This window comes from Strix uralensis, chromosome 15 (assembly GCF_047716275.1).
Source record: "Strix uralensis isolate ZFMK-TIS-50842 chromosome 15, bStrUra1, whole genome shotgun sequence".
In the NCBI taxonomy this organism is placed as follows: domain Eukaryota; kingdom Metazoa; phylum Chordata; class Aves; order Strigiformes; family Strigidae; genus Strix; species Strix uralensis.
This window is the reverse complement of record NC_133986.1, coordinates 14,902,052-14,917,121: the sequence shown is the minus strand read 5'-3', so window position 1 is coordinate 14,917,121 and position 15,070 is coordinate 14,902,052. Positions and strand designations below refer to the sequence as shown.

The following is a 15,070-nucleotide window of genomic DNA, read 5'->3' as shown; positions in this document are numbered from 1 at the left end:
CGGTTCAATTCTTTTCAACTTTCACTTGCTGTTATCCACTCCTCTCATGAAAAACAAGACCTCATGCTTCAGTTCACATGGTTTTTATGGCTACATTTTTCTCCACTCTCATTGGGAACAAGGGATCCATGAGGCCTAGAGTTCTCACATTATGGAAGAGGGCTCATACTCCTCCTGGTCAGTTACATCCAGAGATTCCTGGTACTTTCCCTTCCCATTTGCACACTAAGTCTCCATGGGAGCGGGTATTTTTAAATAATTATCAGATTAAACTCAAGTTCAGCTATAATCTGGATCTTTGATTAAGGAGACATCAATGGATATTCATTTGCTTATATTGACCTTGACTCCTTGCGTCTGACAGCTTTTGCATCTTTCATTGTTCTCTATAAAATTAATAACTTTTCATCACTATATTTATTTGCATTATGGAATAAAATGAAACATTACTTACTCTGTTCTTTTAAAAGAAACTCAAATCCACAGAACATGATAATATGTAAAACCAACCTAAGAAAAACTTATTCTGCTGCAGAAAAAGTTTTGTAGTCTAAACTTCATTTTCTGAAGAATTTAATATTCTTTTTCTTTAGAGACAAATTTTACTCTTTTTTTAAGAATATTGGAAGACAAAATTAATCGTCAACAATTCCCACAGCAAGAAAATATTTTGTGTGATTTTTTTTTTTTTCTCATGTGACCAGGTGTCCCCAAGAGAAGCTGGCTTTCTGGCTACATCCATCCCTTAATTCTTGTAACAGAATTTGGATGCATAGCAGTGCATAATGATCATATATTTCTGATGAGTTCAACAGGGTTTTAAAGACTTCGGAAAGGTTCATTTGCAGGTCTGTAGATGGGTTAATCTTATTCAGATTTCACCAAGATTAAACCAGCCAAACTGACTAGAGACATTATACATGTAAGGAAAATTGGCTTTTAAGTATTTTAGGAAGTGAGATAAGATTCAAATGCATCATGAAGACTTTTTAAAATGTCCTTATTCATGTGACTGGGTCACTTGATGAATGAGTTAAAAAACTATTAAGCACTTTTTAAGAATATTTAAAACATTATCGTTTCAAGTCCTTTCCCACCCAGCTGTAAAGGGGCCTCTAGATTACTGTATTGTCAATAGGATTTGTAGAACAGCAGCCAGAACTAACATGAAACTGAACACTAGCAACATTGTACTCCTTCTCAAGAAAAAAGAAAAATGCAGCCTATGGTAAAACCTTGGGCAGCTACATGGGGATTGACTACTTTTACAAGATTCTTCTGCTTGCTTTCTAGTTTTTAAAAATCAAACCTTCATGTAAAGCTTTTAAAATTTCTTCCTTGTTTAAAAATAATTTAAAAATACTTTTTACTTGAACTGTTAAAAGCAGTTTATTAACTTGACTAAAAGTATGTGACTGGAGGAGAATAATATGAGCAACTGTCCCTGACAAATTGGCTAATTATTAACAATAAGTATTCCAGAAAATGCTTCAGTATTACTTAATAAAATACCATCTGTACGCAGAAGAAATATATTAGTTATGTGGAGAGTTTGATTGTAGTTTTCTAGATTTCAGAAAAGCCTGTCATGAGCAAACAAATAGTGAGGAAGATGGTTCTTCAGCTGGGAAGTTACAAATAAAGCGTAAAAAAAGAGGTATGCAGACAAAATCAGAATTATCCACAGGGCTGCAGCTCTCAGCTGTCCTGATGTGAACAGAGAGAAGTTACCACTCAAGAGGGTTTTTTTTTTAAAAATAAACAAGTCCACCGGGTACTGAATGAAAGCAATAGACACCTGAACTCATAAGGGGCCATTCTCCAAATGAAGATGACTTGCTTGAATCTTCAACAGGAGAAAGCACTTTCAGCAAGACCTTGGCTCTTGCTTGTACTTCATACAGTTCCTGGCTCTTGGCCTCCCACATGCAGGGTAGGCCTCCCTCAGTTTGCAGGGTAAGACTGTTGAAGGTTAAACTTTTAGAAGAACGAAGCAATATTATGCTTAGGTAAAGAAAGATGTTCTGTGTATATGTTAAAGCCAAAGGCATCCCTAATCAGAAGAACAAGTAGATAGCCTTCTTTGAGCAAGGATATCCCAGAGCCGTTAGATCTTGAAGAGAGTACATTGCCACCTTGGCAAGAAAACTTAAGGTCCATGTATCCTTAGCTGAACTACCCTCATTATAATACAAAAATTACGCCTACAAGTCAAGAAGACACTTGCCCAGGTGAAGACCCTTCCCCTGAGCATGCGTAGTAGTATCATGTCAGCAGTATTATAATTGTGTGTAAATTACTAACCAATCATCTTAGAGAGGATGGACTTGGAAAATTACTAACTCTGCAAGTTTTGTGTAAAAATATAGCGTGAAAAGTCCCATTGGGGTGCTTGATTTGTGGGAAATGACTGAGAACCTAGGCTTGTGCAACCCTAAAACAAATAAGCAATGTCTCTCCTGATTATTGACCTATTGCACATCAGGTGACAAATCCGCTTTTTGGACAACAGGACTACAAAAGTGCTGCAGGTAGAACCACAGGATGTTTGTTCACTTGCCTGTGACTGAAAAAGTAGCCCCTGGCTAAAACTAGATTTTTTTTTGTCTGTTGACACTGGAGTGTCTGGAGACTCAAGGTGAAAAGGGACATATAACCTCTGAAATGTCCTGAAAGAAAACAAAATATGAGAACCTATTTGGTAAAATCTTATACAAAGGCAAATAGAGTACCTAGAACTCCAAAGAGTCACTGGACAGTGAAGAGTTGTTTCAGGACGTTAGGACAGTTTGTAATTGAGAAGTTTATTCCACTAGTGCAGTCACTAGGCCTTAGAAGAACTGCTAAACTGAAATTTATTAAAATAAATTCTTCATACTTCTAAATTTTTACTTAACAGCAGCCATATTTTATTCAACTGATTACAGCTAAGACCTGAAAATAGTGTTATATTAGAAAAAGTAGCCTCAGAATCTTAATAAAATATATAGTTTGTCCATAGACATTCAGCAGAGAGTAACCTGGTGTATTTATTCCTATGCAGCAAGACCCTAGAAAACAAAGTAATAGTTAAAGAATTTTTAACTGATTTGTACTGTGTCTCTTCTTTAAACTAAATAGATTTATCTTCTAGTTAGTCATTTAAAATAGCAGTTAGGGTCCATTTGTATTTATTTTAATGGAAAAATTTTTAATTATAACCTATTTAATAAAGAATTTTTTTAAAGAAAAATATATCCATACTTCTTTAGTGAAAGGTGTTCTACCTCAAAAGTATCTGAGATCTAATTGAAAATACCTGGCCTGAGATCCTGATGTCAATAACACATCTGCACCAAACCCGTGTATTGATATTTTAATTTTCAGCAGCTTTTTCAATTAATGCCCCACCCTTGCCAATTTGCAACATTTAAATCTGAATTAAAACAACTACAAAATTTTCACCCCCTCGGGGTTTTTTTTGGTGAAAGTAGTTTGGAGGGAAGTTAACTAATAAGTGCCATTCTCCACATAAAATTAGAGGATTTATTGATTCAGGGGCAATTCCTCACCCAGTATTTCAGTTATGTAAATTTTCTCTTGCTTCTCCACCTCCCCTCAAGATCCCAGTAAAGAGACTTGTTCTTCTTTCACCTGGAATATCTTGCCTGCCTGACAAAGTAACTCTCCTCTTCTCCTCTCCACTATTAATAAATTCATGGTACATTAATAGCTTTCTTCTGCTTACTATGATTCCACTACGTGTGTTCTGGTTTCATGGTTAATATGATAATGCACAGTTAATCTATCATTAGTATACAGCCGATTTAATGCTTCACAGATCATTCACAAGTAATCATTGACTATGGGAAGAACAAAGAGATGAGCTAAAGTTCTAAAGCAACAAAGTGGGGGGGGAGGGGGGGAGAGTTCAATGTATTTTTGACTCTGTTCAACTAAAACCCAATGAATTTATCTGCTCTAGGTAGCAGTGTGATGACGAAAAGAGAACTAATCCATTTAGAAAGACATTAGACATGTAAAGAACACTACAGAGAAAATCATAAATTTCTGATTTACAAGGCTACAGCTGCAGTACTGGCTTACAAGCTTTCTTTTGAAGGTTTTAGCAGGACTTACATGGAAGCTGGACCTGAAATTGATAGGTAGATTTCAGCATACAAAGAAAGATCTTTTACATGATTAGCAACAAATAAGTGCTTAGATATATCCTTTACCATGAATAAAAATCAAAACTGTGTCATCAGAAAAATATCTCAGATCTGAGACATTTTCTTAATGATATGCATATGAAAAAGTGAACTAATTATGAAGTTGATCAATGGATAAATGAAGAAGGCAGAACTTCAGTTGAGTATGAGAAGCAACAAAAGTATTGCCAACTGAAAAGGGCACTCAGATAAGCTTGTAAACAATAGATGTATCAACGGAAAAAGATGTTTAAATTCAGACTTTTTTTTTAATGAATGCTGTAGCTGAAAATATGCTTGGACACAAAAGGCAACCGTCTCAGTTAAAGCCCTGTCAGATTATTAACTGCAAAACAAACTACAAAGACATTTCCACACAAGGAATATCATAGGGTCACAAGCACAAAGAACACGTTGGTACCACCAAAGGAACTGGTCTTTGTATTAATATTTAATATTTAATATTTAATATATTACCTTCAAGTGGCCTCAAATGAAAACAGGGATCTCAGAGAACTTAGTATCAAACAAAAAGATGGAAAGTAACAACTCCACCCCTGTAGTTATTAGTCTACATCGGAAAGAGTGTCAAAAAATGAGAGTAGAAACAATTCATGCACACATTCATCTGATCTTTGCAGCAGAATCCAGAAATTCCATCCAAGTGTGTTGCCCAGCATTTTAGTAACTATTCTAAGTAAAATGCTTTCAAAAGGGAAAAATAAATAAGATTTGAGTATTTGAGAAGAAATATGTTTCAGATGGTGATAACTGCAAACGAGAAAACAAGACAACATTTTAGCCAAGGTCCTAGCGCAAGAGATAGCCTCGATACGGATGTAACGGAGCAATGAGAGAGCACTGGCAAACACATTGTAAAACATGTCACAGTCTTGGGGTTCACAGATGCTGGGGTTGATCTTTCAGTTGCTTTCCCTTATATATTGGGCCATGCAAATCCTTCATCTGTGATTCACTTTAAAGGCAAGCATTTTTCAGTTGACAACAGGTGGAAAGGCATAGAGAAAATTAGAAAGGAACATAGTTGTGAACCACCACACATATCATCATCTGCAGCATTGATGAAAAGCATATTCTTGATTCAAGAAAGGGTTGCTAAGGTTTGCTATCTCAGTGCTTAAGCCACAGTAAGCAGAGCAGCAGAGCATGCAAGGATTTAGCAATAGCCTTGATAGTAAGCAACTTCCATTTATGCTTATAACATTCCAGCACGGCTTCCAATAGGATGGCCTGAACCCCCTGGAAATAGTCCTCATTAATCAGGGTGTTACCCATGAGGCTGCTAGGTCCCAAAATCTGCCTTGTCATGACAGGTCCCTTCTTACCGTCGTCTGTGGTCCAAGCCTGGTAGCTGTCTGGCCAAGTGCAAACATTCAGAATACAAATGTTGACAAAGTCCTCTATAGCTATTGAAATGTTGTTGCCTCTATTTTTTCCCCTAATCATGGGAGGAAAAAAAAGGGGTAAAGAAAGTTATTGCAGTCCGGCAAAAGTATATCCAAGGGCTTCTGTATCTCTGGCCTACTGTAAAGTAATGCTGTCTGTGAAATGACACATTAATGGATATTGGTTTTAAGCACCTATATTTATCTTGTGGTATTAATTTATAAAAGCCTCACCTCATTGTCTCAAACAGCTAACTGGAAAACTCCAAAACACATTGTTTCTGAAGTTCTCTTGAGTCTTTAAGAGCTGGAAATATCAGATTTGTCTATAACCATAACACAGTTTTTCGTGACTTCGAAGAAGAACATCCTCACACAGTTTTTCAGTTATCTACTTCATTAAGTAGCTGTTCAATCAAACCCTTGTTTTAATATGTTTTTATTCAGGAATGCATTTCTAAAGAGAAATCTAGAAGTTTTTCAAGGTTTTTTAGAAGTTTTTCAAGTCTCAGCTTTGTTCACCATCCATTTCTCATTTTTTCAACTCTTATTTATGTAATACCACACGTACAGCTAAACATTCAAGGAAAAAAAATTATGAATGTAACAGTAATTATCATGAGATCTTTAATACAAGTAAAAGAAGACTACTAAAAAGAAGACAACTTGACAGGTAAATACAAAATAATAACAGTACAAGACCATCCTAAAACAAAGTGGAAATGTAAGAGGAATTTTTTCTCCTTAGAGCTCAGCTTATTACTTTTTAAGAAACAAGGGATACTGGGTTTGAGAGGGTGTTTGTTTGTTTGTTTTCTGGTGAGCAGTAGCTTTCCTGACATGTGAAATGCCATTTATTATCTCAATGGTATTTCATACATTGTCCAGGATAGCTCACTTTGGAGACCATTCAGAGTTAGTGTCCTGTGACCTGTTTTCTTTTTTCTCCCTCTCTTTAAATGCAAGCAGATTTTTCTCTAATAAGAAATGTATCATCTGGTATAATATTTTGAGCTGAATGAGTTTGTCCGGCTATTCCTTGTTTTACAACACTGGCAACCAGGAGTCATCATCTAGTGCATACCAAACAAGAAAATAATGTCTAACTTAGTCATTTCAAGGGGAGAGTCTGATGTTGCAAAAATTTCTGCTTTGATGGGAATTGTATTTGATGCGCAAACAGCACGTGAAACCCCAGCTGAAAAAGTTCCTTCCTTTTGTCTCCAGACTGAGTCTGGAATTCATCTCACATGTTCTGAACTAATATTTAGATGTTGAGGTGTTTAGACATCTCCTCCAAACAATTCATCAGCACCTTTTTCCATAGCCACTGGAGAAAAAAAAAAAAGAAAAAAAGGCAGTTCCATGTGTACTCTCTGTCTTAGGCAGTCATCCTCAAGGAGAAAGAATTGCCCACTTCTTTCTATGGTCTACAGAAGGCTGGTCTGGACTGTACTTACAGAATTGGGCTTCAAAACAGATGAGAATTTCCCCCTAGAGTAAAGCACATGATAGATTTCTTCTACTGCAGATACTGTAAACCAATAACTAGTCTGTCTCATTACAGGGAGTTTGTGTCCTTTTAAGGATGAGACACTCATGTAAATGATCGGCTGTGCTTCACAGTATTTAATTGCTTCCTTGTTTATCCATCCCTAAAGATGGGCTAAAGTTTTTAAATAATTGTTGCTCTGAAAAAAAGTGTGGCCTTTTTAATAGTTAAGCAGTACAAAAGTAAATAGCTGTGACAAAGTATCTTGCTTTAGAAGTGGAAGCAAGTGCGTGTAAACAAGCATGCTGCTTAACCTACAAAGCATACTCCTTAAACGCTTGTGTTTATTGCAAAATTTTACAAGTCGTTTATCCTTAGCTTCATATTGTGAGATTTTAATATTTTATGTGTTAGATCTCTACAGTTCTAATTCTAGCAAAAATCTTGAAACCTGAGGGTTGGCTCTGTCTCTTCTTTACTGCAGTGCACGCACACTGACTTACCATAGCTTCAAGGAAGGCTTCCCTAGATGATTTGGGTCCATTCCATAATTATTCTTTTGATGCAAGTGAAAACACACATGGTTGTTTCTCGATCTTTTTAGATATATCTTCCCGATTTATCATAAGCTTTGCCTGACATGATGAGCATACGTAACAGATGTATCTTGCTAGATACATCCTTCCAGAACTACTCAAAAAGATGACTTTTACATTACGTGGTATTTAAAAAAAAAAAAAAAAAAAAAAAAAAAATCGAACTGAATCTTTATATACACCAAAATCAGTAAGTTACTTTGAGGACATGTGCATTGTTAGGTCACATTCTAAAGGCTGTGGAGGATATGGACAAACGCTAGTTAAAAGACACTGATAATATCCAGACAGCTTGAAGAAAATGGTACAAACAGTGTACCTTTCAGTTAGACATTTGTGACACAAATGATCACAACAGTGATAGAAAAGGTACCACGTTAGACACACCTCCTTCTTCATGCCATTTGATCCCTTTTAATGTCCCTGTAAAACAAATTAGCAGTATTACCTACTACACTTTTTCTTTTGAACTGGTTTCCCATAGGTTCCACTGGGTTCTAGACACACTTGAATTACTAAAACAAAAAGTCACTGATTGGCTGTTGAAAAGGAAAGAGAAAAAACTTTGATTTCCCAGTGTTTTGTCTGTAGGCCTACTGGTTTTCGCTTATTACTTTGAGTGATTATTTGGCAGGGGACTGATCAATTCATAAACTCTTAGCAAGTCTGCTTGTAAAAGTACCTATACCTGGAAGTAGACTATTATACATACATTTTCTCTCAAGTTTTCTGGAGAATATACTGGTTCTTCCCCCTCTTGTGGGAACAATAAACGTTTCTTTTTGTTCTAGGTGATCTAGAGTATATTTATTCAACAAGCTATTTTTGTTACTTAGTTACTCATCAAAAACCTTATCAATATATCAATTAGCAGGACCAGACCTTGGAATTTAACTCTCTTCTATTCAGATAAATAGCAATTATACAAATAACACTCCCAAGAGGAAGAAGTTTGTTACAGCTAAAGAAAGAAAAACTCAGACCCCAGAGCAAAATAGAAAGTAGAGATAAGGATTTCTGCAAAGCATGTAAGTATCTAAAATAGATGTCACTGTTTTCCTTGTTCCTAGTTCTTTAGCCTGTCAAGAGCTGAAACTATTCATCCACCTTCCCACCAGCTAAGCACTTCCAACTCAAACGAACAATTCACTCTATCTCAATGCTCAATGTCATCTTCCCTTCCTCCTCTTAAAAATGAGAACACTAGTGAATAATTTACAGTGTCTAGAGTGTTAAATACATTAAATTTAATGTAAACGTAAACTGATAATCAAAGCAGATTTCTCAAAATGCAAACCCCAATGTTATTTTGATGGTTCATTGTTATTATTTAAAAGGAAATGGTCAACATACATATTTGGAACAAGCCATATGTGATACCAGAATCAGTCTTGTACTAAGGCAACGTGACACCCTACAGACCAAGTCCCATCTTTTGGATACTAACGGGTAAACCTAAAAAATAGATAAGACATCCAGTTTACCACAACATTATCTTATCCCTTGTAGATACAAATATTATTTTAAACAGAACAGGTCAGACAAGTAACATTCCACAAAAATGATTCATGTATCAAACACACAATAAACTGAGAAAAAAAATTTATTCTACAAATGAAACATTTGGGCCCCGAATGTCTGTAAACAGTTCAAACTAAAGCTGAAATCTGAACACAAAGTCACTGGAATGTAAATCGAAGTTACAAAGAATCCTGCAGTTCACTGCACGTTTGTCTAACATTTCTAATCTCATAGAAAATCTAAAAAGTTCAGAAAAATTTACATGAAACAACAACATTTCTGACAAACAGAACATTCGGTTTCCAGAATGATTAAGATAAGAGCTAACCAACATGCAACCTCTATAGGTCAATGAGTCCACATATATGAATTGATATGTGAATGTATTACGTGTACTCTCTACCTCACTCTACTAATTGTATATGTATATACACAGGGATTCCAAAGATTGATCCACCAAAATGCATGTTTTAGTGAAAATCTTTTGATATGAAGTATTTTGTTTCATACTACACTGAAATCAAACGTTTATTCTGGCTTAAACTGTTCCTTTTTTTGTTTGTTTAAAAACTGAAAAGTCACTTCCAAAGCAAACATTTTAAATCCAGAATTCATTCAGAAATAATGAGAAAATAATATTTCAGTATTTTTAATTACTTTTTATTTCCAACTTAATTAAGAGTAAAGGAAGAGGTAAGTTTATTATAAACTTTAGCATATACAAAAATAAAGTGCACAACTTTAGGTGAAAAATTCAGACCTAGCAAAAATGGTTTCGATGACACAGGTGATAACAGGTCTGACCTGGCTTTTCCAAGATAAATTTTTCTACCGCAAATATGAGATCAACCTACATGTATTTTGCTTCTGTAATGTAAACAGCCACATTCATAATATGAACACATGTAAATGGACAATATGGGCCTAGAATTATGGTCACATATTTACAGATTGAGGGTATCTGTAGGAAAATCAATCACATAATTGTGTCTGAGAGCAAATTAAACTCATTCATTGCTACTGGCCTGCTCACTGGGTATTTGACTGACCTGTTAGAGATGGCTTTAAAACATTATGGGTCATAATGGCATTTTCTTAAGAGCTACTTCAGTTCACTTTACATGTGTGGCCATTTTTTTTAAATGAGATTTTAACTTTACCTGTTATGGAATAAACCCTACCCCATCTTCAAACTCGTATCTCTGGTGTTAATTGCAGCTGACAGAATGAGGTTTGGTACAGCACATTCACAACAGAATTTGACGTGTTGTATTCTATTAGGGATTATCACGCTATCAGCATGATAGCAACAGGACCTTATTGAGTTTGTTCTTTATGAGATTTATGAGTTCATTGTTTATACAAAGAATGTTGATTTTACCATTTAAAGCATCCATGGTTCGTATGTGTATTTCTGCTTAGTGAGGAAAGTGTTAAAGTCCGTCACTTGTATAATATTTTTAAAGCTGTACAGTACCATACCTCTTAACAATCTCAGAATTTTAAAGAGCTGTCTCAAAGTAAGCAAAGCAGAAGTCATCTCTGCTCTTACTAGAAAATTACATCTGTGAAACATCTGATTCAACGCTTATCTTTGAGTAGTTGCTTATGACAGAGGTCATTGTATGTTTTCTAATGTTTAAAACTTCAGACGAGATAGAACTCGTAGTGAAATGAAGAGATCACAAGGAAGACATGTTAAGGCAGAGACTTCTTAACCCATATACTCAAGGGGAGAAAAAAGTAGCCACCATGTATCACTGCTTAAAACAGGACAGATTTCTCAGACACAGAAAATGCGAAGGCAATCACAACTTAGCAATTTCCTGGTGCCTTTCATCTAAACACCACATAATACTAAATAAACATTAATTAATTAAGCTGCTTAACATATCTAGAAAGTAAGTACAGTAAAGAAATGTACTTACTTTTTTGGCAGATGTCCTAGTACCCTAAAGTTGCTGATCATAAAGTGATCCAGAGCAATAGTTGCAAGCCATCAGGAAAAAAATACATATACTTTCATAACCTACAGAGAGCTCTGTAAGAAGTTGGGAGGAAAAACACTGCCAAGATATTGCTGGTTGAGCAATTTTAAATTTATATGGTTTCTTGATGAAAATAAAAGGCAAATTTTAGGAGGAATGTTCATTTAAAAAGAACTATTTTAAAATCAACTCTATTCTTTATGTTTTTATCCATTGGTAAAATCTCCTTTGGTCAACTCCAAGAGCTGCTGAAAGTCCCATTTCACAGTTTTAGAAATAAAGGACTATTTAGAATATCAGAAAAATGGAAATTCAAGTTGCAATTAATTTATCTGTTCTGATTATTTGGTGTATGCTTGCACAACTTTTCACAAAAGTAGTAGCTTGAATATTAAATATATACCTGGATGTGCTTTCTTCCAGTTCTTGTAAGGCTTGGAAAGGAGAGAAAATTATCAGTGTGTAATGATTTTAAATCTTATGTGTATACCTTCACATTGATGACATGTGTTTGATAGTTATAGAGTCTATAACTCTATAATTCTCTCAATTTCTTTAGGATATTTCACTAAGTGTAAATAATAGAGTTGTCTGCCAGTGTGTATCCTCTAATGGAACACATCTTTATACAGTGTAAGAGTGTCCTCTAAGATCATTCCAAGACAGTATTTGAAAATTTTCTGAAAATTTTTCTCAGATATTCACATTTACATATTTTCATATTTCTATTAAAGTAACAACAGTTAAGACAGGACTCAGACTGTAACATCCCTTTCATTTCAAAGCATATACTTGCAACTTTAAGGTTTAAGATTTTTTCTAATGCAGCAAATGCATGAGACTAAAGCATTTCTTAAAAAACTTCCGAAATGTTCTAACTGTAGAAAAATATCAGCGATAAAAGATAATTAGAAGCAGTTAACATCAGAGCACCATATTCTTGGCTTCGTTACCTTGATACAACTGTATTAAACAAGACAACAACATTTTCTTTGATTGCAGTGATAAGGTCTGTTGATGTGTCTTGGCAGGAAAATAAAATAAAAAATTACCTTTTCAAACCACTGAAACAAGTTTGACCATTCTATTTCATTGTTCCTACAAATCATATGTTCATGGTTTTAAAATAAATAAGTCATAAATAACAATAGGACTAAAACTAAATAAAGTTGTACATGTATTATCTTATTGTATACCTATCATCTTGATTATTTTTCAAAGGTTTTTGGCTCACATTTATACAAAGCTCTCTTCCATATTTGTGCATAGCAGAAAGGAATCCACAAGTCTGGGCTTTACTAGCTGCTGAAAATCTGAATCTTCCAGCCCATCAGGACTCATAACTGCTAGTCTCCGTAAGGCTGCCTAGAAAAACAAAACACCACAATTGTAATACTGTTAAGGTTTGACAAAGTGTTCATTGCAGGAATCCATTATAACTATCTCTAAATAATAGCCAAGACTCAAAACTGAACTGTGCAGGTCTATGGACTCTTCTACCTGGCTAATCTCTCATTACGGTCTTCATCTGTTAGATGAATCTCCCCTCAAATGCAGCTATTAAATGACAATTCTTCTGGGGCACATTACCTTTAGATCTGAGCAGCAGGGACAGTGCAGTGTTAAAAAACAGGGGTAAGAGTTAGAGCACTTTGATTGTAAACCTATCTCTGATCTGCTGCACAACTCACACTGCCTCTCTGTATCTTAACTCTCCTCTCAGCTTTTGTCTTATTTATGAGAACTATAAGTCATCTGATTCAGAAAATGTTTGCTACTGAAGTTTTTTGCAATGCCCATAACAGAAATCTTTTAGATACTAGTGTAGAAAGAGGCCATACACTTCAAACCATTTGGGAACAAATAAAACTGCCCATTGTTTCAATTATGAGTGCACAATACAAATTGCACTGTTACTATTATCTTTATAAACTCTTCCCTTCTAAGAAGTTACTTGTTTTTCTCACTGGAGAAAAATATACAACAATTACATACATTCTAGCACCCTGACATGACAGATGCAACTGGAAAGCAGGCTGGCTTTCCTCAAGAACAAAAATTGTCTTCTGTTAGTAAGGTCTAATAGTTGTGATCATCTTATCTCTGTGCTGTTTGTCAATGCAGCACTAACACAAGAGTTAATCGCCTGCTTCAAGATACACAAAAAGTAAACAATCAAGCTAAACATACCAAACAGTACAAGCCCTCAGACTTTAGTGACAATACCTGTCAGAGCCTGAAGCAGCTTATGTCTCAAGGACAATATTTTTGCCACATGTTTATCAGAAAGTGTCATCAGGGAGTTACTAAAATATCAGGAGAAGCAGAATTGCCGAGACGGACAGGCAGGTAACATCTCAAGTGATAGGCATGAATTCGAGGAATGTGCAGCAACAACTTCATTGAGAGAAAAATCAGTCTGGTTTGCTGCCATCACTCTGTGGCCTCTGCTCTAGACATACAGGATTGACAAGCCTTCTTGGCCCATATGAAGAATAACTACAGCATTTCTTATGCTCACATTTATACTTTCTTCATTCTGGTTGAGTCTTGCTTAAACAAACAAAACTTCTCATATATGCTGGTACAAAGCTAGCTGTTAATCAAAGCTGCAATAACCAAATTCACCAAAACCTATCTCCTAACCCTAAATTGCCCTTGTCCCCAGAGCACTTTCCTCTCACAGAATTCTAGGTGACGGTACTCAACTCAGACAGCTGGCTGGGGCTCACAGTCCATGCAGTGCAGGGCCAGCAGCTGGGATCTTTCTCCTAAGCAGAGAAGGTGTTAACTTTCTGTGGGCCACTGCTTGGCTTGGAGACTCAAATAGAAAAAAATGGATTGTAGTGGAAGCAAGAAGTCTCCTTTCCTTTCTTTGGCCACTTTACATTAATATTTCTATACATATGTGTGTGTACAGATAAAGGCAGCTACCCCTGTGATTCAAGGCTCATTTCAGCAAACAGCATCATCAGAGAATGGAACTTAAGAATTACTGAAACCTTAAATTCTCAAGTGTTCCACTGAAACTTTTTAGTGCTCAATAATGTGAAGATGAAACCATTTTTCTTTATGTGCTTAAATCTTCAATCAGAGAATAAATAATTGACACTGTACAGGATTATGCTTAACGGGAAAAGCAGGACACCCTGGCATGAATTTAAAATATTCCTGCAATACTTATGAATTTTGAAATCTAAAGGGCTGTTTTTTCTGCATTTTTCAGGATAAGCATGAAAGATTAAAATATACCTACCAGACATGCCACTAAAACAGAATCACTGTTATTTCTTTCGGTTGGTGATCTGCAAAGTTTAATTAGGCGAGGAATACCTGAGTGCACAAAAGAATATCAGGAGAAATAATTTAGAAAAACAAACTCCTTATTTTGAGATGAGGTATATTTTTAGATGTTTCATATTTATCTTCCTTATTTGTGATCTCTAATGCAAAGATGATATGCAAATACTTAAGGGACTGTCCATGAAGCTATGCAGTTCAGAGCAGTCATAATTAATAGTTGTAAAGCATAAACAAACAAAATGTATTGTCTTTACCTGCTGTTGCTGTTTCAGAGTGGAAATTGTGACTTCCATCCCTTCCCTATCAATCCTCCCACACACCCTTAACAAACTCCAGCCAAAAGAACATTTTGCTTCCTATTACCTGCAGGGGTCCAACTTTTCTGTCCACTGACTACACAAAGACTACACAAGGGTTTAAATAAAGGCATGGAAGAGGTCGCGCTGTCAGTTGGCACAGTCTGCCACAGCTGTGTGTTGAGTGGACGCTGCACCTTGGGTTCCTCTGGGAAATGAGCCAGAGGTTCATTTAGCACAGTCGCCTCAGTCACTCTCTGGACAGACTGTATAGGGAA

The 15,070-nt window shown here is 35.7% G+C and overlaps 1 protein-coding gene across 5 annotated transcripts in view; it reads right to left on the bottom strand.

Moving 5' to 3' along the window:
- Positions 1 to 9,849: 9,849 nt before the first annotated feature.
- Positions 9,850 to 15,070, bottom strand: part of INSC (INSC spindle orientation adaptor protein) — a 123,090-nt gene continuing 117,869 nt past the window's right edge. For all 5 annotated transcript variants that reach the window (XM_074885004.1, XM_074885006.1, XM_074885003.1 and 2 more), the window contains 2 exons: positions 14,450 to 14,526; positions 9,850 to 12,558 (listed from right to left, as the gene is read on the bottom strand). In XM_074885004.1, the coding sequence (XP_074741105.1) occupies positions 12,430 to 12,558; positions 14,450 to 14,526 (206 nt within the window). In that variant the 3' untranslated portion in view covers positions 9,850 to 12,429. The remainder of the gene's footprint in view (positions 12,559 to 14,449; positions 14,527 to 15,070) is intronic.